Below are 22802 nucleotides of genomic sequence, written 5' to 3' on the forward strand. Positions count from 1 at the left end.
ATTACTTTGGTGTATAGGCCACTTCAGCTGATTACTACAAGAGTCACCCGTTCCCTACAGTGGGTCTTCTCAGAGCTTTCCTGTGTGGAGGGGAGAACAAAGCAGGTAGGCATCTTTGCTGGGTACCAGGGTTTGTGGTGCCTGAAAGGTGGGTGCTAGCAAGCTGCACATGGTTTGTGAATGAGGAGATGAATCTGGAATCTGTGAAGAGAGAACTGGGGTATATCTACAATTAGAACTCCACAGGGGCACTGAAGCAGCTAAGTCCTTGAAGCTTTCCAGTGGAGACACTACCTATACTGGCAGGAGGAGTTCATACTAATTTTTCCATTGATCTAGCACTGGCTCCCTGAGGGGTTAGGTCAGCATAGCTACCTCGTCAGAGATGTGTTTTTCCTCACCTTTGAGAGGTGCCTCTGTACAGTGTACACACCTTGTGTATCCCAGGCCTTGGAGTGGGTGGACAAACCTCAGTATACGGTATCTGCCTTAAATTCATGGCATAGCCCTCATCCTGCCACTGAGCATAGCTGAAAATTACCATGTTCTGGGTTTAACTTAACGTAGTAGCCCCCAAAATTCAATTTCAGGTTTCGAAGCTGAAAGTCTGTTACGCAGAAGGCAGTAGTTTACGCATCACATAGAAGAAAATGGAGAGAGTGGGTATTTGCAATTCAGCTTTAATGCCCCTGCTCTGATCCAGGCCAGATGAAGCAAATCCATGGGTTTCTGCACAGTAATTTCATTCCCTTCCAAGGTCTAGCATGGAACATCCACCATCCCATTTGCTCTGTACCCCTCTCTCATGCACGCTGTGGTGTCGGAGGTTCAGAGTGGGAGGATAGGGACTCTGTCTAGGACTGCAGCATGCGTCTGTTGTGAGTACAGGGAATAGTGCTGAGGGTTGGAAGTTTTGTAGCTACGTTTCGATGTTAAATGTAGTGAGTGGAAGCCTGCAGGGAGTCACAGTCATGGCTAGGATAAGGAGGCAGTGGGGATGTAGAGAAATTCAGGTTCTTTCAAATTATTATCACTTTGAAGCTTATAGCCAGCACTAAATGTATCATTTGCTGTAGAGAAGCATAAGCAATGAACACTACACTTATTTCAGCCTGCTTTTGCAGAAGTCCCATGAGACAAGGGTCCTCTACAGCTGCACATTGAATAGCATTGGCTGAATCAGCCTTGGCTCTAAGTCAGGAACCAGACCCATCCTGGTATAATTCTCAGCTGAAAGAACTTAGAGTGTTGGCAGGGAACAAGAAAACACAGCACTTGAGCAAGTCCCTTAATGTGTAACTCATGGTGCCTCTCAGTGCAGTGGAAATAGGATCCTACCTGCTTCATAGGGGTGATGAGGGAATTAGATATTTATAAAGTTTTTTTATTTTTATTCTATGTTCCTATTTTCAGCAGTTTAGAACCACCCAAAACAACATCTTGAACCAATATGTCTCATGCTTAGTCACAGCTCAGGGTGAACTTCCACTAGACAATATGAAGAAAATCATTCCTCTCCTTTGTGACACATTGGGAGACCCAGTGGAGTGTTAGGTGAGGAGAGTGTTAATATATTATTCAAAAACAACAAGAAGTCCTGTGGCAACTTATAGACTAATAGATATTTTGGAGCAAAGCTTTCATGGGCAAAGACCCACAAAAGCTTATGCTACAAAATATCTGTTATTTTGTAAGGTGCCACAGGACTTCTTGTTGTTTTTGAAGACAGACTAACATGACTGCCCCTCTGATACGTATATTATTAACAGGTGTTGCCCCCCCATGTAGGAATTGCAGAGGAACCCTTTCAGGAGGAGTATAGAAATGGGTGCCTTCCTAATAAACTGTGGAGTTATTCAGCGGAGCAACTCAGGAAGGGCTGTGGTTTGGAGAACCAATAACTTAATTAGCATTTAAGTCAAAAGACTAGATTTTCAGCCACAAAGAGACATGGGTAAGACTAGCTGAGAGGAACCTTCTTTCACTGTAATTGAGACTTGAAGCAAAAGAAGCTGGTTTTACTCTAAGCTAAGATCACTGAATGCTTTTCTCATGAGTAAAGATCACAGGATCCAAGTGTGTCTGTCTAGACAAACAAGAAAAGAATCAAAGAAATATGGCTCTTTGCTTTGACTTGTATAGATAGAAATCTGATCTCTGTTGTAGTAGATATTGTGCACACTGAATTAAAAGAGAATGTGTGTCCAAAAAGCCTACAATATCGTGAAATAGTGGCAATTATAATATTATTATTAAAGCATCTTTATGGTATATTATACTGCTTTTTATTATTCTTTGAAATGGCAAAGGAATAAAAACTGCATTATATTTATACTTCTTGTCATGCTCTTAGGGTAGTAGAAAATTGTAGGTAAACTTTGTAATGTGCTGTTACTCTGTGGTGGGCCAAGAAAGCAAGGAGGAAGATAAGTGTTTAGAGAGGTGACAAGGGAGAATACAACAGGGCATTGGAAGGGGGTGGTGCCTGAGGCCTTGCCTGTACACACAGCTTGCACCATTTCAGCCAACGTTGTTTTGAAACGTGTTTATTTAAAACTGTATAGCCCCTGCACGACACACTTGAATAAGCTTATTGCTGGTTCATATGGAAATGACTGAATTAAAGTAAATTGATTTGCAGCTGGCTTATATCAATTTCAGAACATCTGCACCAGAGTTGGCAGTGGTTTAACTAACTCTATTTTTAAAACTGATCTTAAAATGCTGGAAGTTTTGTGCTTAGAGAAGGCCTGAGACACAGAAGGTGGGAGAGAGGACAACTAGGACAAAGAAAAATACTAGGGTAAAATCCTTAAAAACCAATGTCCTCTTAAACAATGTAGAAAACTGAATATCTTTTTTACAGTTTGGGGGGGCGGGGGTTTAACTGAAGCAACTAAACCGCTACAGGTTTGTTCTTGTAGCTTGTATTGCCTTCCCAAAATCTCTGCCATTTAGTCATGGGAGTGCTTTTAAAACCACATTTAATCTTTTGTGAAACCTTTCATGACTTTTGCATTTTAAATGCCCACCATTCCTACTAAGTAACTTGGAAAAGTCTGTTATAATCAAGAGCAAGAGATACTCTGAACTTAAAGTTGCTGCTTAGTTAGGAGTGTGTTGATGAGAGAGCCATGATGATCAAGAAGATCTAAATTTAGCTATAGGTTCCTATAAGATATAATGCACTCTTATGTCAGAGTAACCCAATACCTGGGTGGTAAAGGACCTCAAATGATATTTACTATAATGATGCTATGGTCTCATTGAAACTGACCCAGGGAGGTGCTCTTTGAATGAGAGTATCAGACTAGGACTAAGGCTTGCTCTGCTCTCACTGTGTAAACCAGTTTCTAGTTAAAGAGAACACAGACTTCTAAAGAGCTAAGAGATCTAATGGAGCAGAAAACTTTCAGATCTACCAAAAACAACATGAAGTCCTCTGGCACATTAGAGACTAGCACATTGATTAGGGAATAAGCTTTTATGGACTGGAACCCACTTCATCAGATTGGCAGATATATGTACCTAATCTGTCAATCTGAAGTTTCCACTTTATGTAACTCTTGAAGTGGGTTCCAGCCCACGAAATCTTATCCCCAAATCAGTGTGTTAGGTTTTAAGGTGCCACAGCACCCCTGCGAGTCTGTTTCAGCAAAAAACAAACATGGCTGCCGCTCTGAAATACTAATTTGAAATTTGTTTTTTCCCTAACTTGCGATGTTTACCAACTAAAGAAGCCGTTTATGTATTTCCAGACTCTTTCCCCCACCCCCGTTGACCCTGAAATGAAATCCTAGATCTCTGTCGGGGACATCCAAACAGGTAGCAGAGGCAACGGAGTAGTGTCACTGCCGGACCAAGCAGCAGTCAGCGGGGGGAACGTTAGAGCCAGGAAATCCTGGATTGCAACTGCAGTTCTGCTGGGGGCTCTGATCAACCCCGCCACAGTTTCCCCGTGTGCAAGAAGCCCCCTTCCCTGCGGAGAGTCGTGGGCGCTAGTTCAAAGCACCACACAGACGAGCGCGGGAAGCCAAATATGCAGACTTTCTGCTCCGGCTGGGCTATCAGGAAGTGCCGCGTTTAAGCGCACAGCCCGGCAGCTCCGATGCAGCGAGCTCGCCAGCCTGGTGCCGCGCTATTAGCCATAGGAAGATGGGCAGTCGCTCGGCGGGGGTTTAAGCCGCTGTCATGGGAGTCACGCCGCGCGTTGTTTACATTTTGCGGCCAACTCCACGTTGCTGGCTCGTTCTCCCTCCCCATTGGCTGGAGGTCGCCCCCGACTCCGCCCAGGGGCGGAGCTCCACGCCAACCCGCGCGCGGCGGCGGTGGGCGCTGACAGCTGTGCTGCTGCCTGCCGCAGCCCAGAGCGGGGATGGCGGGCGCCCCGCGCGGGCTGGCCCCGGGGAGCCGGGAGCGGCGTGGGGCGTTCGCGGTGGGTGTGTCCGTCCAGCCGGGGGCTCTGGCGGTGGCGCTGTGGCTGTTGCCTTGGGGAGCTGCATAAGCCTGGCGTGTCCTGTGCTGGACCGAGGCACAGCAGAGCTGCCGGCCTGGAAACAGCGACAAGCTGGGCTGAGGCTGCATGTGCCCGCGGCTGGGCGGTGCGCCGTGCTAGACGGGGCACAAGCGATGGGGCAGGGAGGGCTGCCTAGCGTGTGCCCTGGGCAGCGGTAGGGGCAGGCGAGCGGGCTCATTGTGCTGTGTAGGGGCAGGGCGCGCGGGTGCCTGTGTCCGGGGTAGGGGAGGCAGCGTGTGGAGTGCGGGCGATTAGGGGGTGGCGGGAGAGCGGCGGCGGCTGCCTAGCGGCTGGCCGAAAGCCGGGCTGTGTCGGGGCGGAGCACGTGGCGGGAGGGCTGCTGGGGGTGCATTGGGTCAGAGGCAGGGGAGGGTGCCCGCATGAGAGCTGACTGTGCTGGGGCAGAGTAGATGGGGCGGGAGGGATAGGGCGGGAAGGCTGCCGAGGTGGGGCCCTGGCTGTGGGGAGGGCGGAGCGCATGGGGGCAGGGAGGGCTGCCCAGTAGGGCTCGCGGGGGGGCGCGTTTGCTCGTTGGAGGGTTGTGGCGCAGCTGGCGGGTGCCCTGTGCTGCGCGGGGCGCTGTGCACGTGTGGGGGCGGGGGGGTGAGTCGGCCCGGGGCCGGCAGCGGGCCCAGGGCCGGGGCGATGAGCCGGAACACTCTTGCGCATGCGCAGGGGAGGGCCTGGGCGGCAGTATATAGAGCCTTGGCGCCGGCGCCAGCTGAGTAGCCCCGAGCCGGCGGCAGTGGGTGAGGTGCGCCCGGCCGGGTGAAGGGGCTGGCTGGGGGGCGCGCGCGCGCGGCATCCCAGGTGTGGGGCACGACCGGGCGCGGCGCGGGGGGGCTCGGATGGGCTGGGGGGGGGGCGCGGCGCTGAGGCGCTGCTTTGCACCCCCCTCCCGCGGGCTGGCGGAGGCGGGTGCCGGCTCGGGGGGTGCCGCTGCGGAGCGATGGGTGATGGGCGGGCGCGGGTCCCCGTGGCCGGGGCGGGAGGCGCAGTGGGGCGGGGGGCGCGCCCGGGCGCTGTTTTGGAGGGAGAGCGGCTGGGGGGGAGGTGTCCGGCGGGCGCCCCCAGGCCGCTGGTGGGGGCCGGGGCGGCTGGGGGTGTCGGCTGCAGCCCCCGAGGGGGCCCCTGGAGCGGGGGCCCCGGGACTGGAGGTTTTGGAGGGAGATTGGCTCGGTGCGGTGGGGGGTGGGGAATCCGGCGTGGGCGGCTAAACCAGCCCCGGCTGGCCCCTTGCACCGCCCAGCGAGAGCTCGGGGTGCGTGTCAGGAGGGGCTCTACCCTTCCCCCCCCCCCCGGGCCCAGGGACTTAGCGCGGGGGCGGGTACAGCGCGAGGCCACCCCTTCCTCCCTCCCGCCGTGTCCGGGTCTGGGGGGGCAGCGTGAGGAGGGGGGGGGGGCTCTCCCCGTGTTGGGGTGGCGGGAGACTGGCTGCTGCCCCTGCCCGCGGAGCGCGCCGGGCGCTGCGGGGACCGGGCTGCCCTTTTTGGAGGGAGCCTGGCCCCGGGCGGGAGCGGGAGCAAAGTGCCCTCCCGCGTGGCCCCCCTGCCGTGTGACACGCGGGGGGATGGGTCCCCGGCAGGTCGGGGGAGGCGGCACCAGAGGGACGCCCTGAGCCCGGCCCCAGGCCGCTGCCGCCTGATCTTCCCCGCTCTCTGTAAATTGGCGCGGAACCGGCATTGCAGGGGCCAGAGAAACGCGCAGAGCTGAAGCCGCTCGCAGAGCCTCGGGGGCGGGGGCCTGGGATCCTGGTGGGGGCCCCTCAGGGCTGGGGTGCCGAGAGGCGTAGCAGCGCCGGGGTGTAGGGGCAGAAATAGCTGGGAGAGGGGGGAGCTGTCTGGCTCTGTACATGGGCTGAACACACACACAGCGAGTCCCTGTGCAGTTTTAAATATATTAGGCTGTGCACATCTGTAATCTGCACTCTCGTGTACTAGATGTGTGTATGTAATGGATATGGCAGTGTATATAAAATAGATGGGGTTTGTTTACCTATAGGAGAGTAAATTCTCATGTACCCAAGGCTGGAAAGAGGCAATGGTCTGGACTTAATGTTCCCTCTCTCTTCTCTCACATGCTGAATTCCCTTTCCCCCAGATGAAGTATCCCCCCCCATATTCTCTCCACAAGAATAATGCATTAAATTTGCTATTGGTGTGAATGGGTTTTGGAATCCATGAATTTATACGAGTGGTGAACAAGATATATGTATAACTTCTATTGTGCGATTATATGGATATAAAATACATGTATACTGGACTTGTTCATGTGTGCACACGTTTTGCATTAGTAAAATATTTGTGCTCTCATGCCTAATGGTGTAAGAGCCAGTGCTTCAAATGGTCTGTACACAAACCTAGGTATTAAATCTGATTTAGGTTGTCCTATATTTCTCCTTTTGTGGCTATAGAGACTGAGTTCTTGTTCTTTCCTCCTTCCAGGAAGGAAATCTACAACCCAAGGAAGATGTCAAGACGCAGGTAATTTCTGTCAGCTTCATAAACCAAACTAACATATATCCATCAACAACAGTTGCTCTCTTCATGCTTATGTGTGCTCTCTTCTTCAGTAGTCGTTTGCAAGCCAAACAACAGCTGCTGCCGCCGCCACCACCCTGTCAGGAAGGGTCTACACAAAAGCTGCAAGCATCAGAGCCTCTCCAGATCAAGAAAAGGAAAACTGAGGTGACCAGGGAACTAACTTACCTGATACAGAATTGGGAAGTTTGTATACCTGCCACTGTAGGGAGCAGGGAAGCATTGTTTTTTCTCCGGTAGAAAGCTGAAAAGGAAGTGGAGTAAGGTGGTGGTGGTTTTACTTTGCATACTGTCTATGACAATGTGGTTGAGGGGCACTGATCAATTAATGTCTTTCTCAACAGGATATCAAGAAAGGAGAAGATGAAAAGGTCATTAAAAGACATCAGTATGAGATTCAGGTAATGCATTCATGCATACAAAACAGATTGGCTCCTTTTTTTTTTTTTTGAATAAGTCATTTTGCTCACTTTAATCTGTTGTGGACATTCCATACAAATGGTGAAACCTTACTGACAACAGTATTTATGCTTCCACATAACACAAGAACCCAGCATCACCAGATAAATATGATAGTCAGCAGGTTGAACAAACATAAGGGAGTCAGGCTGAACCCCCTAAAACTGGCATGCTCTGGTCTGACAACATCCCTTGTCCAGATGTTCCTGGACCAGAGAGATAAGGAAGGAGAATAACCAGCTGGCAACCCTGCAGGGGGCAGTGAGACCAGCTTCCCCTGGCTGCCTCATGGAGGGCCATGGCCAGCGGCTGGTGATGGGCAGCCACGAACTGGGTGTGGGTGGGAGGGGCATTAACCTCCCATGGTTCAGCAAAATCTCTCATTTGGGACCATTGAGGGCAGCGGGCCAGGGAGGTGCAACCTATACTTCATACAATTCAATGAATTCCACAGGTTGACTGTGCTAGGGGATGTTATATAGGCCATTAGCATAACTGGATTTAAAAAGAAGTAGGTTCATGGAGGTTTGATCCATCTGTGGATATTAACCAAGATGGATGTTGATGAGCCTCTCTGATTACCAGAAGATGGGTGATGGGGTGGATCACTTCGTGATTGCCCTGTTCTGTTCATTCACTCAAGTATCTGCTACTGGTCACTGTCTGATGGCATATGGGGCTAGACAGACCATTGGTCTGAGCCCCTACAGCCATTACAGCTTTAACACAATTAAAGACTTGTGAAACCAGTTAGTTGTGCTACAGAAAAGAATCCCATATTGCTTAAAATTATTCTGCAGGAAACCTTAGTGTGTCCCTTGTTTTGGATTTCTTTCCACTGTGTACCATTTTTAGTCTTGGCAGACTTAAAGCCTTTTAGTAGGTTGGTATCTTGTTCTGAAACAATGTGTGGGTGGCTTGACCCTGGAATAGCAAATTGGAAGGTAATACGTTACACAGTCTCCATTGAGGTGCTGCAGATAGTTCGCTTCTATTCTTTCCTCTTCTCTTCCATAGTAGTAGATAGTGGAATTGGCTCCTGTGTTTCCACTTACAATTTAGATATTCAAGAGAACACCTTTGTTCCATATATAATTGAACTGATAGTTCAGGCAATGATTTCATTGTACATTGTTTGGCTACCAAAAGCTAGTTTCCTTTGTCAGAATTATGTGCATGTGGTAACTCCACCTTAATTGGAAAGACATTCTTTTGTCTTTTTAATTTTTCAATACCTGTCTGTATATCCTGGAATTCTTGAATAAACTTACTTTGTTCTGAAGAGCAAGTGAATAGTAAAATCAATTCTTACACATTTTATTTACGTTTCAAATTACTTAAAGAATTTTCAAGGATGCAGAGCCTAGGTAGGTTAACAAGTACTCAACAGAACTTATTCAATAACTTTCTGATTTTATCCTATCATGTTACATATTTTAATATATCCCTCAAAGGCAAACTGGGCAGGTGAAGTCAGCACTTAAAAACACTTTTGTTTACACTGCAGAGTTGTTGGCCACCCACAATATCAGGAGGCATCTCTCCCTGCATAATTATTGAAACCCCTCACAAGGAAATGGTAGCTACTGACTTTTCCAGATTCAAAAAATACAGGTTCAGGAACCTCTTCATAAATCCATCGCCTCTGCCTGAGCTCAGGTAAGTTATTTACTTATTACTTCTGAATTTTGATAGAAATTCATACTATTAGTTTTAACTGTGTTCAGTATTGGTCTCATAAATAGAAACAACTGAAATCTTCATCCCATCCACTCCAGTCCCTGACCGTTATCCATGGCTATGTCAGCTGTTTGTGTGTGGTTTTTTTGGGGCGGCGAAGCATGCACAGAAAGGTTAATTAACCTTTCTGATCAGAGCCATTCTTTGTACGTGAATATCAAATGCCACTGTCATATTCAGCCACTTGCAAAAGTTTAGTTTGTCTTTTTGTTTTTGTTTAGTGATCCACATCAATGGCTATCAGAACCAGACATTGGAAAACTTAGAGGCCAAAGGATTCTTAACCTACAGCTTTTTTTTAAGGACTCTAACATTGTCTACTGTTTGAATAACATGGTATCTAGCAGTCACTCTAATGCCTTGGTTCTAGCATAGTGCCACGCTGATAAAAGGCCTGACTTTAGGCCTAGCCCTGGTTTTTCAAGCCCATGGGGTGTATCATGTTCATAGAGATATTGGTGAAGGGGAAAGGACTCCTAATGGTGGAAACTAATTAAATTGTGGGGTAGATCTGCTAGAGAAATGGCGAAACCCAATGTGTGAAGTCTCGAAGAATACCTGGAATATATTGTAAGGAACAATCCTGCACTTCCCAAGTGGATGGACTATGAACTGATTGAAGAAACCATGTTCAGCCTTAAATCTCTAAGGCATTCATCCATATTGGGGAAACATAACAGGATACTTCTACTCAAATGACGTGGGCATAAAGAAGTTGTTACATAAATTATCATGGTGTTTCAAAGTTAGTACTTCACTGAGATGAGAGAAGAGGTTCCATTTTTCACAGTTCTGTTGCTCAAGAATACTGATTATGAGTAAGACTTGGAAAAAAACTTAGCAGATACCTAGTAGCCCACAGAAAATGTGGCTGGTGATGTTTCTGAACCCAGGGCAAAGCCCTGGTGAGAAGCTGAACTCCTTTATGCTGCTGTCTAGTTTCTGGAAAAGGTGCTGAGACTTCGAGTATTCATATAGACTGTGCCCCTGTGGATTTCATATCTGTTTAGCTGATAAGTATCTGATAAGTTCCCTTCAGCTACAATACAGGAAAATCACTTTCTCTTCTGCCCTTTCCAAAGTTTAGCTGATGCAAGAAGATGCTGGAAAGGGATCTCTGGTGTTTTAACTCTATTGTCATGAGTCTCTTCCATTGAGTAATTCCAGCAAATGCCTCCACGCCCTCTCATATCTTGCACCAGCAGCAGAGTAAAATTTACATGGCTTTTTGGCTGGTGCTATTCAAAATCCTGTGGGTAGCAGTGAAAATGGAATCAGCCTGTTGCTGCTGCTTGGCAGAAGTAGGAGCTTCAGCAGTCACTGAAACTGACAGTATGAATGAGGACTGATATTATAGATGCTGGAATTAAGGATGCTGTGGGGTAGCCCAGTGGTTTGAACATTGGCCTATTAAACCTAGGGTTGTGAGCTCAATCCTCAAGGGGGCCATTTAGGGATCTGGGGCAAATAGATTTAAAAAAAAAAAAAATCTGTCAAGGGTGGTGGTTAGCCCTGCTAAGAGGGGGCAGGCGACTGGACTTGATGACCTCCCACGGTCCCTTCCAGTTCTAGATGTGTGTGCACACCTCTCCTGCACCTGTCTTGAAATGGTTTCTGCAGATTTATAGCTAAGTTCAAGGGATTTCAATATTCCCCCCTCTATGGAAACTTCCTGCACCCCAACTGAAGATAACAGTACATCAGGTAATATGTAATCCATGTTTAGAATGCTTGCTTAGGCATGTTTATCCTTAGAATACTTCAGTGTGGACGCTTCTGAGATAGGAAGGGTTTTCCTATCTTGGTGATGCTTCACTTCTGTGCTAGGCGCTTGCTAGACTGATGAAAGAAGTGTTGATCTAGCACTGTTTATACAGGGAGTTAGGTCTATTTAACTGTTGGAAGTATTTCTTCTTTATACCTAGGTAATTTTAGCAGACACATCCTATTAGGACACCCCTGAGAGTCTTAGCAATGCTGATACAACTTTTCAGGTTAGACTAGTCCTTAATGATCACAGAGAAATGTTTAAAAAACAAGCTTGTGTCAGGGGATGTCATGCAGGGCCAGCATTAGCTTCACTAGGCCCAGATTAGAAAGCTGAAGTCCACTGCATGAGGCTGAATTTTGGGGCCCTGAGGCCTGATGCTGGGGCTGAACCCAAAGCCTTTGCTACTTAAGCTTCTCTGAGGCCCTGGTAGCATGAGGCCCCAAGCAGTTGCCCTATTTGCTAATGCTGACCCTAGCTTTTATATGCAGAAATCAGTAGTGACACAGGTGGGCTATGGAGGATTTAGAGAAGGATAGGAGGGGATGGGGAGAAGGCTTGTAAAGAAAACAGTTGAGTCTCTGCCCTAGTGGATTTTTCAAGCTCTTGGTGTGAGTGAATGAACTACTTCAATGTTAAAACTATCCATTTTTTAAGTTATGCTCTTAGCAGTATATTTCTAGTTACTGGGAAAATGATGGAGGAAACAGGAAAGGCAACAAGAACAAATTCTGAACATCAATAGTTTGGTTTGGCTTGTAGCATTAATTTTTAGGTTGAAGGGGGTGTGGTGGGTTTTTTGTTGTGCAGTGTGGTGTTTGCCTATTTAGGAAGCCCAGTTTTCAAATGGATCAAATCTGAACTGTATGACCCACATGGGCAGGCAACACAAACGGTTATGCTCCAGCTGGTGATTTCAGACAATGTACTTGAACATTGGATTATGCAAAACGTCTTGGGGAGCTGGGATTGTGATGACTTTGATAGGCTACTTTTGGGATTTCAGAGCAGTGTGCCTGTAGTTGTCAAACTCCCAAAATATTTTTTTGATTGTATACAAACAGATGAATATTGAGACAAACTATAAAACACCTAAAAGTACATTTTTAATCTATCTTTTTATAAAGACCTTAAAACTTCTTATGACTTTATTCAATAGCTGGGGAAATTCCAAAGATGTCTGGCTTAACATTCTGAAAAAGGAGAACAAGTATGCTCACTGCAAACATTTTACATCTCTACATTCTAACTTGCAACCACACATGAGATCAATACTCCTGGACTGGTTGTTGGAGGTACATTTTTGAGTTACTTTGTTGTGCTATGGCTGCAAAACAGATTGGTGTAAAGGCACAGAGTTTGTGAAGTGCCAATATCTATGGTAGCATAAACATAAATGACAAACATTTATTTGGGGTGGGGGGAGTTGATGACACTAACCTCTAGAACAGAGCAGGGATACATTTCTATAAATTCTTTGGAAGTTTTACATGAATAGTTTTACAGATCACAAAATGGCCAAAGGAGGGAGATGATGGTGTCCCCCTCTTTAGCCCACTGGTTAAGGAACTTGTGTGGAATAACCAGGCTCAAATTCCAGTTCTCAAAGAGAACCTAAACGTCTGTTGTCATTTTTTACCAAAAACACCACCGCTCTCTAAAAAAGAACCCAAACATGCAGCTGAAATAAAACATTATTTGCCCATCTCTAGTTGTGAGGAATCCTACTTCAACATCGTTGTAAACTAAAATAATATGACTATCAGACCTTAATCCCATCCCTGAAACTTGGGACAGTATAATAGATTTGGAGTCATTACCAAGGCCCTTTGTATGGTTCAGAAAAGTGTTTGCAGCTGTTTCTTCTGATGCTGTTTATAGTTAGTGTTTCAAACACAACTTCCCTTTAAAATAAACTCAAGTGTAAAGGTGCCGGTGTCAAATTTTGCTCAAAAAATTTTACCAGTTATACTTGGGCAGGGCCCTAAGGGGGCAATGGCTTATTCGAAGACTGTTCAAAACAGTTGGACTCTTGTCACTTTGGCAACCAAACCACATTTAAAATCGTACCTGAGAGAGGATTTGTTCTGGAAAAGGTTGAACACAAATCTGTAACACCTTAGCTGTTGCCAGCAGTGCAAAATTCTTGATCTGCTACATGGTAATTCGATGACATCAAATGCACTCCCCACAAGCAGCTGTTAATGCTGGTGGTCACCCATGCCTTAGTGACATTAGAACACTCACTGCTGCTGTCTGTAAAGGAACTACACTGGTAAACTTAAGGGGTGGGGTGGAATTTATGGCCTATTATCAAAGTGATGCAAATTCACCATTTACTCTGAAAATGTTAACATTTGCTGCCTCAGAATTTGGCTTGTTGTCATCTTCTGGAGACTTCTATTGGTTTATCTAAGTAGACTGGGCTAGTTAGCGTGATCAGAGTAGCACTATATGCATTGTGCTCTAATGCTCCCGCCATTTGCAGAGGGTGAGAGCTAATGTAAGCTAAGCCCTCGTGGACAGTTCAAATGAGCAGTTTACAGACTGAGGTGCAGAAAAGAGGACAGCTGTTTTTATCAGGAAAAGCAACTACATTGGTTTTTGTTTCCAGTTTCTGCATACAGGCTTTGTAAAGCTAGTGAATGCTAACCCTGCATGTCATATCTTTTGGCTGTGTTAACATTGCACTGTTGCTGGTAAAACTTTTTTTTTTTTTTTGTTACGTGGGTGTTTTGGAGGGGGGAGGGCGAGGGCAGAAAAACACAAATTGGCAAAAGTTTTACTGATGAAAAGTGCCAGCGTGAGCAGCGCTGTGTTGGTGGGAGGTGCTCTCCAGCCAACAAGCTACCATCACCGCCCGCCCCCAAAACAAAGTGCCTGTGCTGTCCTTACAGTGACGCAGCTGTAGCAGCACAATTGCACTGTTAAACAGTGAAGTATAGTCCTGGCCTTTGTGTCACTCTCCTCCTACTGTTTTCAACTACCACCCCATTGAGTGTCACTACTGAATTTGACACAGCTAATTTTATAGGAATTGCATGCACTTGCTTCAGGATGGATTTGGCCCCTACCTTTTTGTTTTAAGACCTTACCTCTTATGGGATTGAAAGGTCTGATGTTAGATATTAGCTAGAATATATTAACCTCACATCTTTTGCCCTAGTTGAGATTAAACTGTACTTGACCCAATTTGATGCTCTCCCCTCCCCCCACAAACATTAGAATGGGGAACCCACAAACCAAACCCCTTCAGGTTTTTAGCCCCCTTTTTATTGTAAAATAGCTAGTGATGTTGGTATTTAAAGTAAGTACTTTTCATTCAGTTGAAACTATTTGCATGTGGAAGAGTTCATGCTTCTTGAATTATTGTTGCAGGTTACGAAATTGCAGGGAAATATTTTTTAAAAAGTACAGTTAAATTTTACAAAAACATAAGGGGGCAATGACAATTAAAATATGCTTGAAGTTAGAGAAGAAATGCAGAATCCTAAATAAGCTTGGGTTTTGGTGTTTTTAACCTTTTCTAGCATTCATTTTAAGGCAAAACAGGTATATGACTTATCTTACAATTTCATCTTTTTTCCATTTCAACTGAAGAGTAAGACCTTGTGTATCATATTAAATTTGTTAGCAGGTTGTGCTCAAACAGATTAACCCATACACCCTGCTCCAGCAAACAAGCAGCACACATATGGAACCATGGCTATCCTTGTTCACATTAAGAACAAAATTTGTAGGGATGGCGGCTTTTTTGTTTTTTTAAACCATGAAAACAGGTTTACTAATTTGTTCATACTTGGGGAGGGAAAATGCATCTTGCCCTAAAACAATAAACTGAACTATGTTTTCTTTTATTCTTTCTTAGGTATGTGAAGTATATATGCTTCACAGGGAAACCTTTTACCTAGCTCAAGACTTTTTTGATCGATTCATGTTGACACAAAAGAATATCAATAAAAATATGCTTCAGTTAATAGGAATTACCTCATTGTTCATTGCCTCCAAACTTGAGGTAAGAGGTTATATGCATGTTGTTTTTAGAGTGAATATCTTAAACTACTTCTTGAAGGGAAATCATCTACATAAAAAGAGATTTTAATAACTGTTAACCTGGTATTGATGCAGTAAGGCTTGAGATCAGATAAAGTATTTTTGTTAACTGTATGCATCCTTTAGTCTTTTGCATATAGTCAGTTTTCCCTGTATATTCTAGGAGTTCCATCAATTTCCTCTGGTCTTCCACACAACAGCAGGAGACACATTTTAAAAATAGGGGCCTATTCTTTTTTCAAAACTACAGAAACTTGCAGGTGATCATGGAAATAGGTTTAGAAACTGAAACTACTGAACAGTTTGAAATAGGCTAAATTTCAATTTAATGTTTCTTTTAAGCCTAGTTTAATTTTTTTAATACTGGCCAAAAAGACTTAGTATAGATGCAGCAATATTGGTAAAAGCACTTTTGCTGATATAAAGTACATCTGCTAAGAAGGCTTGTTATACAACTATTAGTATATAGATTGTGTGTTTTAAAGGAGGGATATGGGAATGTTGTTGAGTTGTTTCACTGGGGCGTCTGAGAATTGTCTGAGCAGGTGATGAGCCTAGACTAAAGATGTGATTTAAGCAGGAAATAATTCTGTTCTAATGTTGCTCCCTGCTCTGGAATACAGGTCTACTCTTAGTATTTAATTGTTTTGCATTACTATTTTCTAGTTCACTTTCTGTGGACACAGAAATATGAGAGGCTTATGCTGTCTGTACTATCATGAGAGAGCCTGAAATACAATACCTGTTTCAACTGAGTTGATAAAGGGGTTCTGTCTACAAATCTCAAAAGATTCAAAGATGCCTTCCGTAGGTTGTTCGCATTCTTGCAGATTCCAAGGCTGCTGAACTTTTTTATATTCAAATTTGACACATGGTTTGAACCGGGATGGGAAGTTTCTGGGTCACTATAGGGGCTTGTTTGCATACTTGGCTTAATCTAATTTTTGACACCCCACCCCACCCCGGATTTGCTCACCTTGATATTTTTTTTTCTGATTTGTCCACCTTGATTACTGTTTTTTGGTTCTCTGTGCCTTAAATATTGAGTCCGTTCTGGTATGGCTATGGTCTGAAGAAGTGGGTCTGTCCCATGAACTCTCACCTAATTATTTCGTTAGTCTTTAAAGTGCTACTTGACTGCTTTTTTGTTTTTTCTGGTTTTGCATATTTGTTCCTTTTGTGTTTTAAAGGAGATATATGCTCCTAAACTACAAGAATTTGCTTATGTCACAGACGGTGCTTGTAGCGAAGATGATATTATAAGAATGGAGCTCATTGTATTAAAGGTAATGTTACAGGCTATTTTTATTAGCTGGTTGAGTAACCGCCTCATCGAGCCTTTCATTTCAGCATTTTGTTGTTTAATGACTACTCTGTTGGTGTCCTTCCACGATCTATTGGCCATAAGTAGTACTTCACTTGTAACTTTCTGAACTGAATTTTTCACCTTTATCCACTTTTATGGAGTAGGTCTCCTTGAAGGCCCCCTCCTTTGTCATCTAAGTCCTACATCTGTTTTTTGACAACTGCACATGAGGGAAGGCAGATGGCATTTAATTCTTCCACCCCCAATAGTCTTGGCTGCAGGAGGAGAGGAACTACTGCAATAGCCCAGACAAGTCTAAAACACTGTGTTAGACTCTACTGAAGACTTGCTGTAACAATTTTTCTGTACTACCATATTGGTGAAATTTGGCTAGAAACTAGGCAGGCTTTAAAACCTGGTTACCTGCCAAATTGCCAGTCTGATTCCTCAGCTGCCTACCTTGTAGGCTAACAGGTAACATGGAGTCCTGGCTTATGGTTCTTGGCAGCCAGTCAAGTGAACTGCCTGGCACTTGTGGCTTTGGGGAGTCTGCCAAGTGGAATGCTTCCATGTCAAGGTTCCCATAAGAGTTGGGTGGAAAATGGCAATTCTTGGTTTTCTGAGAAGTGTGAAATACTTGCCCTAAGTCACATTAGAATGCAACTAGGCTGCAGCTACTATAGCTCCAATTCTGCTGCCCCACTGCACATATTGGGAATATATCTCTCTGCATAAGAACCACTCACTCAGTATTTTTGAGCCTTATTTCAGAAAGGGTGAGGAAAAAGGGCAAGAAAGTTGTTGCGGCTGTTCCTAAAATCCAGACTTGTTCCAGATTTTATTTCTGAATGTCAGAAGAATAAGTTCTTTCCAGAGCACATGTACTTGAAATTGTAGGGGATCCTGCTTCTGATTCAGGGCATGTTAGGTGCCTCTTAGGTCTGGGTGATTTTAAGTGGGGGTGGAAAAGGGAAAAGGAGACTGGATGAGATAGAAAACTGATACTTTTTGGCTGGGAGGGGAAGAAGAAAGGAAAGGTGCTATGCACTAATTTCTTAAATCATATAATTTTTAAATATCTGTAGGCTTTAAAATGGGAACTGTGCCCAGTTACAATCATCTCCTGGCTCAATCTTTATCTCCAAGTGGATGCTTTGAAAGATGTTCCAAAAGTGCTGCTACCTCAATATTCTCAAGAAAAATTTATTCAAATAGCACAGGTAGGTAATTTTCAGTCAGCGCACGCTACTTAACATTCCCTTGTTGGTGACCTAAGCAGAAATATATGCTGTCAAATAAGATTCATAAAAGTATCTTTCCTTCCCTTAAAAGGAATAAGGCACAGGGTGGTGTATTTTTTTTTTTTTTTAATATGCCAAGAAAATATCTAAGTGCTCCCCTCAAGTTTAGGTGACTTTTAATTAAAATATAAGAAATTCATTAAGGTCACTTGATATAATGCCAACAGTCAGCCTGCAAGAGGGAAAAACGCTCAACAGCACACAGTTCTATCTTCCTCCCTCCCCACCTTAATCAGCTTTTGTCAGTAGGGTTCTAGTGTCCATAGCATGGTTTTATAACCTACTTAATAAGTGCCAGCCCCACTTCCATTAGGGAAACCATGTCACAGTCCTGTTAGCAACATCTGTCTTAGTACACTAGCTGGAAAGTTTTGAGCTCTGAGTGGACAGGACTAGAATGTTATTACAGAAGGTAATGTTTGAACAGGTTGCTTTACATATTATAAAAAAGCCAAAGTAAAGTTTATCCTCTATTTATAAAAGAAAAAGTAACCCAGGTTAATATAGGGCATTGTATCAATCTGACAGATTTTATCAGCAGCATAAGAGTTATGTGGGCATACAAACTAGGATCTTTTCTTGAAGCTGAAATAACTAAATCATTATGAACACCTTCCACAGTCATGTAGGATCATTCAAGCTGCATCTAAGCTTCCCCTTTCGGAAGGGGCATGGATTTAAATATCTTGCACCTCATTTGCATTTACCTACATGGTCTGGCTCATGGAAGAGCCATTTCTGGAAGCCAAAGCAGCTGTGTGGGTGGGATTCCATCAAAAGGAAAGCCCCCTTCTTCCTGAAACAAAACAGGAAAAAGGGGGCTTTTGAAAGGGAGATTTGCTCTTGAAGGAATCCCACCCACATGGCTGCTTTGGCTTCCAGAAGCTAGATCATGTGGGAATATGCAAATGAGGTGCAAGATATTTAAATCCATGCCTCCTTGGCATGCCCCTTCCAAGGGGAGGGGCTGTGTAGACATAGCTTGAGATAGCTGTTAGATGTGAGGAGCCCAATTCACAAAACAAAAACGCTTACCTGGAGTTAGCGGCTATACCACCAAAATTTAGAACCGTGTTACTTGATTGGCTTTTGAGACTAAAATTCTGACCTAATATTTGTGTGCCTGGAGAGGGATAAATGGTGACTATACAGTGTATCTTTGTAGTGGTTTTAATCTTAAGTGTATGACTTTCTGTTATAAAAAAACTTTTTGTAACCATTACTGTTTCTGTTGTCTCAGCTTTTAGACCTATGTATTCTAGATGTCAGTTCTCTGGACTTCCAGTATCGAACATTGGCTGCTGCTGCATTCTGCCACTATACCTCAGCTGAGGTAGTTAAAAAAGCTTCAGGTAGGGTGGCCTACTACTAAAAGGCTATACAAATGGGTCCAATGCCTTCCTAGCTCATCAGCTGTCTTAAAATATCTTGCTTTGTACTTCGTTTCTTTAAGATGATTCAGGTTTTATCCCCTTTTATTTTCTATATATATTCATTAGCATCCCTTGTTAGGTTCACAATTACTGCAAAACTTCAACTGAATTTGCTTAAGGAACAGAATCACCTGTGTGCGCGCGCTTCTGAGGTGAAGTATCAGGAATAGAATGGAATATTTTGTTGCTCTTGGGCTGCTGCTGCTATTTCAGTTGCTGCTGCTCTGTAAAGAAAATATTCAATAGCAGTCAATATTGCTTTATCATCAGGTGGGCAGCCTATCAGTTTTTCCTGGGGAGGGTGATATATTTACAATCAGTCATTCTTGACTGACAACTGCAATCTAGGATAAAAACTCTTGTTTTGATTCCTATTAACCTATCCCCTTGGAAGCAAAGGATTCTTTTGTGGAGTGGCAGGCCCTAAAATATGCAGTGATGGTACAAAAGAACAAACAGTAATTTCAGATAATGCTACATTGTTGCAAGTTTGGCTGACAACCTTAAGTAAGGTATACTGATTTTCCCAAGATGGCATGCCTTTATCATTAATGGGATTCATCTTTTATGCAAGGGGTTAATCTATAAAACAGCAAAATTTTGATCCCGTGGTGTCTGATTACATAATTCCTGTGCAGGAGATTAACTTTTCCTTTTCACTCTAGCAGAAGCTGCTGCACTGATGTCTTTGTATTTAGGTCCCAGTTTACTGCTACAACTGGCTGGCTGTCAGTCTGTCTTCTCTAAAGACATGCCCAGGGCAGCGACTCTCCCAGCAGAGGTGGAAATCAGCAGCCCTAGAGTGGTTTTACTTTTTCCACTAGCCTTCAGTAGTTCCTGCATAAGGTTCTCACTGAAGTGATTATTGTTCATAAGCTAAAAATACAGCTATATGATCTTGCAGTAATACACACAGAGCTTTTTGATAGCTAATAGCTAGATTTGAGCCTTAACTAAATATTTGATATCTTAACTGGGATTATAAGATAAAACTTTGACTATATAGACAGTGCAGGATAGAGCCAAGTCATTTCATGGAGTGGCTTATTTTAGATTCTAATTTTAAACCTCTAGCCAGCAACTTATAGGGTTTGTGCATAAAGTAGAAACAAGCTATTAGTCCCTCCTTCACCAGGTTAGAAAGCTGGGTAGGGAGTGGATGTGAAACTTGGTTTAGGTGCACAATGTCTAATGCTGGTATTTTTTTTTCCTTAGGTTTAGAGTGGGACAGCATTTCAGAATGTGTAGAGTGGATGGTACCTTTTGTTAGAGTGGCAAGAAAAGCCCCTGTGAAATTGAAGAGTTTTAAGAAGGTTGCTGTGGAAGATAGACATAACATCCAAACCCACACAAACTACTTGGACATGCTGGTATGACGATGATTTTTTCTGTACACCTTCGATTGCTATGATGCCTAAGCTTAATAGGGCAGGCAATAGTGTATAGTTTCTGTTCTGTCCACACAATCACTGGTCTCACTCAGGGGTTTTAACTTTTTTTTTTTCCCCCTAGTTGCTGAATCTTAAAGGTCAGATGGATGAGTGACCCCTTTTGAACAGTCTTGGCTTGTGAACTGACAGAGGCACATAGATTAGAAACCTCTGCTCTAGTAGAATGGAGGCAAGTTCAATAGTTGGCCTATCCCAGTCAAACCTTGCTTGAGAGAAAGTATGCATGAAGTCTGTAAAGTTCCTTGATGAGAAATAGCCAGTTTGCCCACAGCTGCATATATACTGAAGTACTCCAGCCTGTCATCCTTCCCCTAGGAACAGGAGATCCTGAACTGTTTATACAAACATGGTGAAACAAGTATCCTCACAAAGACCACCCCAGCCTCTAAAAAGAGCAAAATAGCAGGGGGTCATGACATTTCCCACATGGCTGTAACATGGCATATTTCACTAAGATATGCAGTATTGATAGGGCCTAAACTATGTCTTCACTCAAGAATTGCTAAGCAGGTTCAACAGACCAATATAGTAAACCCTCAGTGACAGGCAGCCATGCTAGTCTATGTACTATCAAAACAAAAAAGCAGTAAAGTAGCACTTTGAAGTGCTACTTTACTGCTTTTTTTGTTTTGAGAGTAAACTCTCAGGTTACATGTAACCTGCAACTCCCCCATAATTCCAATTTCCACCCAACTTGAGGGAGCTGGGCTGCCCCCTGGGCTTGCAGCAGCCAGAGGGCAGACTGGTTCCTGTCTCCCTGCTGCTTGTGGGACCCAGGAAACTTACCAAGGCTGGTGCTCTACCATACAGTGGAGTGGACCTGGGAACCTGAGGCAGCCTGGGTCTCCTCCACTCCTGGGAGCCAGGAAACTAACCAGGGCTGCTGCCCTGCTCTGTTTCCCAATTTTGCAAGTGAAGGGGAGTTGGGCTGCCTCCCAGCTGTCTGCCACTCCAGGGACAGCAGCCTGATTTGCAGCTGTTGCCCTTGACTAGAGATGTGCAACCTGCAGTATGGTTGGAGAGCAGGGCTGCTTCAACAGGGCTAAAATGCCCATGCTGCTGCAAGGCACCTGCCCCTTCATGGTCAGCTCCCATCACCAGCTGCTGTGGATGGGGACTGCTCTGGCTACTCCACCCCTGACAGGTTAACCATTAACAGCTCTATTTACTGGAGCCATTTGCCTGCAAAGTTCTGCAGCCCTATACCTCATGTCCTGGACAGGCTAGGCTAAGCCAAAAATCCCATTGATAAAGCTGCAGTCTTACTAGTTATAGTTTTTCAATAATGAGGTGTGCACACAGGAATGAAATTAGCAAAACTGCATGAATTACCAGTATAGTAAATCTGGCATTCCAGAAACAATGCTCTAACTGCAGACATGGTCAGATGAAATTTGGAATTCCTGTCCTTTACTAACCATCTAAGGACATGGCAATGGTATAAATCTGTCTGCTTAAGAGAACCACTCCCACAATAGTAAAATGGAATTATACATACTAGACTTTGTAAAATGGTGTTCAAACTGTCAGGAGTCAGTGCCTGTCAAATGTCTTTCAAGTGCCTGAAGGTAAATTCAAGTACTAACTGAGGTGCTCAATTTACTAGTAAGTGAGCCATCTTAAGTGCAAGTACAATTTCTTTGTTAGTTCTAGTCATTAACCTGTACAAAAAGGTAAGTAGTACAGGTTGAACCTATGATTCCTTTTGGGACTGAACTTGTCTAGCACCAGAAAACTTCAGACCCTGGGAGGTCAATATCTAGTACCATTACGAAAACAAAGAGCCTATTAAGCAGTGGAAGACATTTAGGGGTAAATTACAACTAAACAGTACACAGAGCCAGGGCTAGAAACAAACTATGGGACCATGGGAAACTTGGCCACACCCATAAGTGGTTGTCAACTAACAAATCATGTTGGATTATGGATATTGCCAGATGAGTTCTGGATTGAAGAGTTTCAACCTGTAGTAACTATAGCACCACACTGGAAGATAAGAGCCTCAAACCAAGAACTTTACACAGCCACTACTCTATAATGTAAAAGTAAAATATACTCAATGCTGCTTGTCCCTTTTTTTTTTTTCTTCAACTACATAGGATGAAGTGAATTGCAGAGCAATGCTAACATCACCAGGAGAGTTATCTCCCGGGTGTATAGGAGGAATAATAACACCCCCCAAAAGCACAGAGAAAAAATGAAAACTATGGAGAAGAGCTGATGAGAAATGCAGTG

At 44.3% G+C, this 22802-nt stretch overlaps 1 protein-coding gene across 1 annotated transcript; it reads left to right on the top strand.

Annotated features, from left to right (window-relative positions):
* The first annotated feature begins 4375 nt into the window (after positions 1-4375).
* On the top strand, positions 4376-22799 carry CCNE2 (cyclin E2). Its single transcript, XM_074985438.1, has 11 exons — positions 4376-4435; positions 6961-7203; positions 7401-7457; positions 9023-9174; positions 12183-12318; positions 14892-15038; positions 16267-16362; positions 17468-17602; positions 18924-19035; positions 20332-20486; positions 22667-22799. Exons 1-11 carry the CDS (start codon positions 4376-4378, stop codon positions 22766-22768), a joined length of 1395 nt encoding a protein of 464 aa, XP_074841539.1. The 3' UTR covers positions 22769-22799.
* The last annotated feature ends 3 nt before the right edge of the window (positions 22800-22802 follow it).

The sequence above is a fragment of the Carettochelys insculpta genome, chromosome 2, assembly GCF_033958435.1.
Source record: "Carettochelys insculpta isolate YL-2023 chromosome 2, ASM3395843v1, whole genome shotgun sequence".
Classification (NCBI taxonomy): Eukaryota; Metazoa; Chordata; order Testudines; family Carettochelyidae; genus Carettochelys; species Carettochelys insculpta.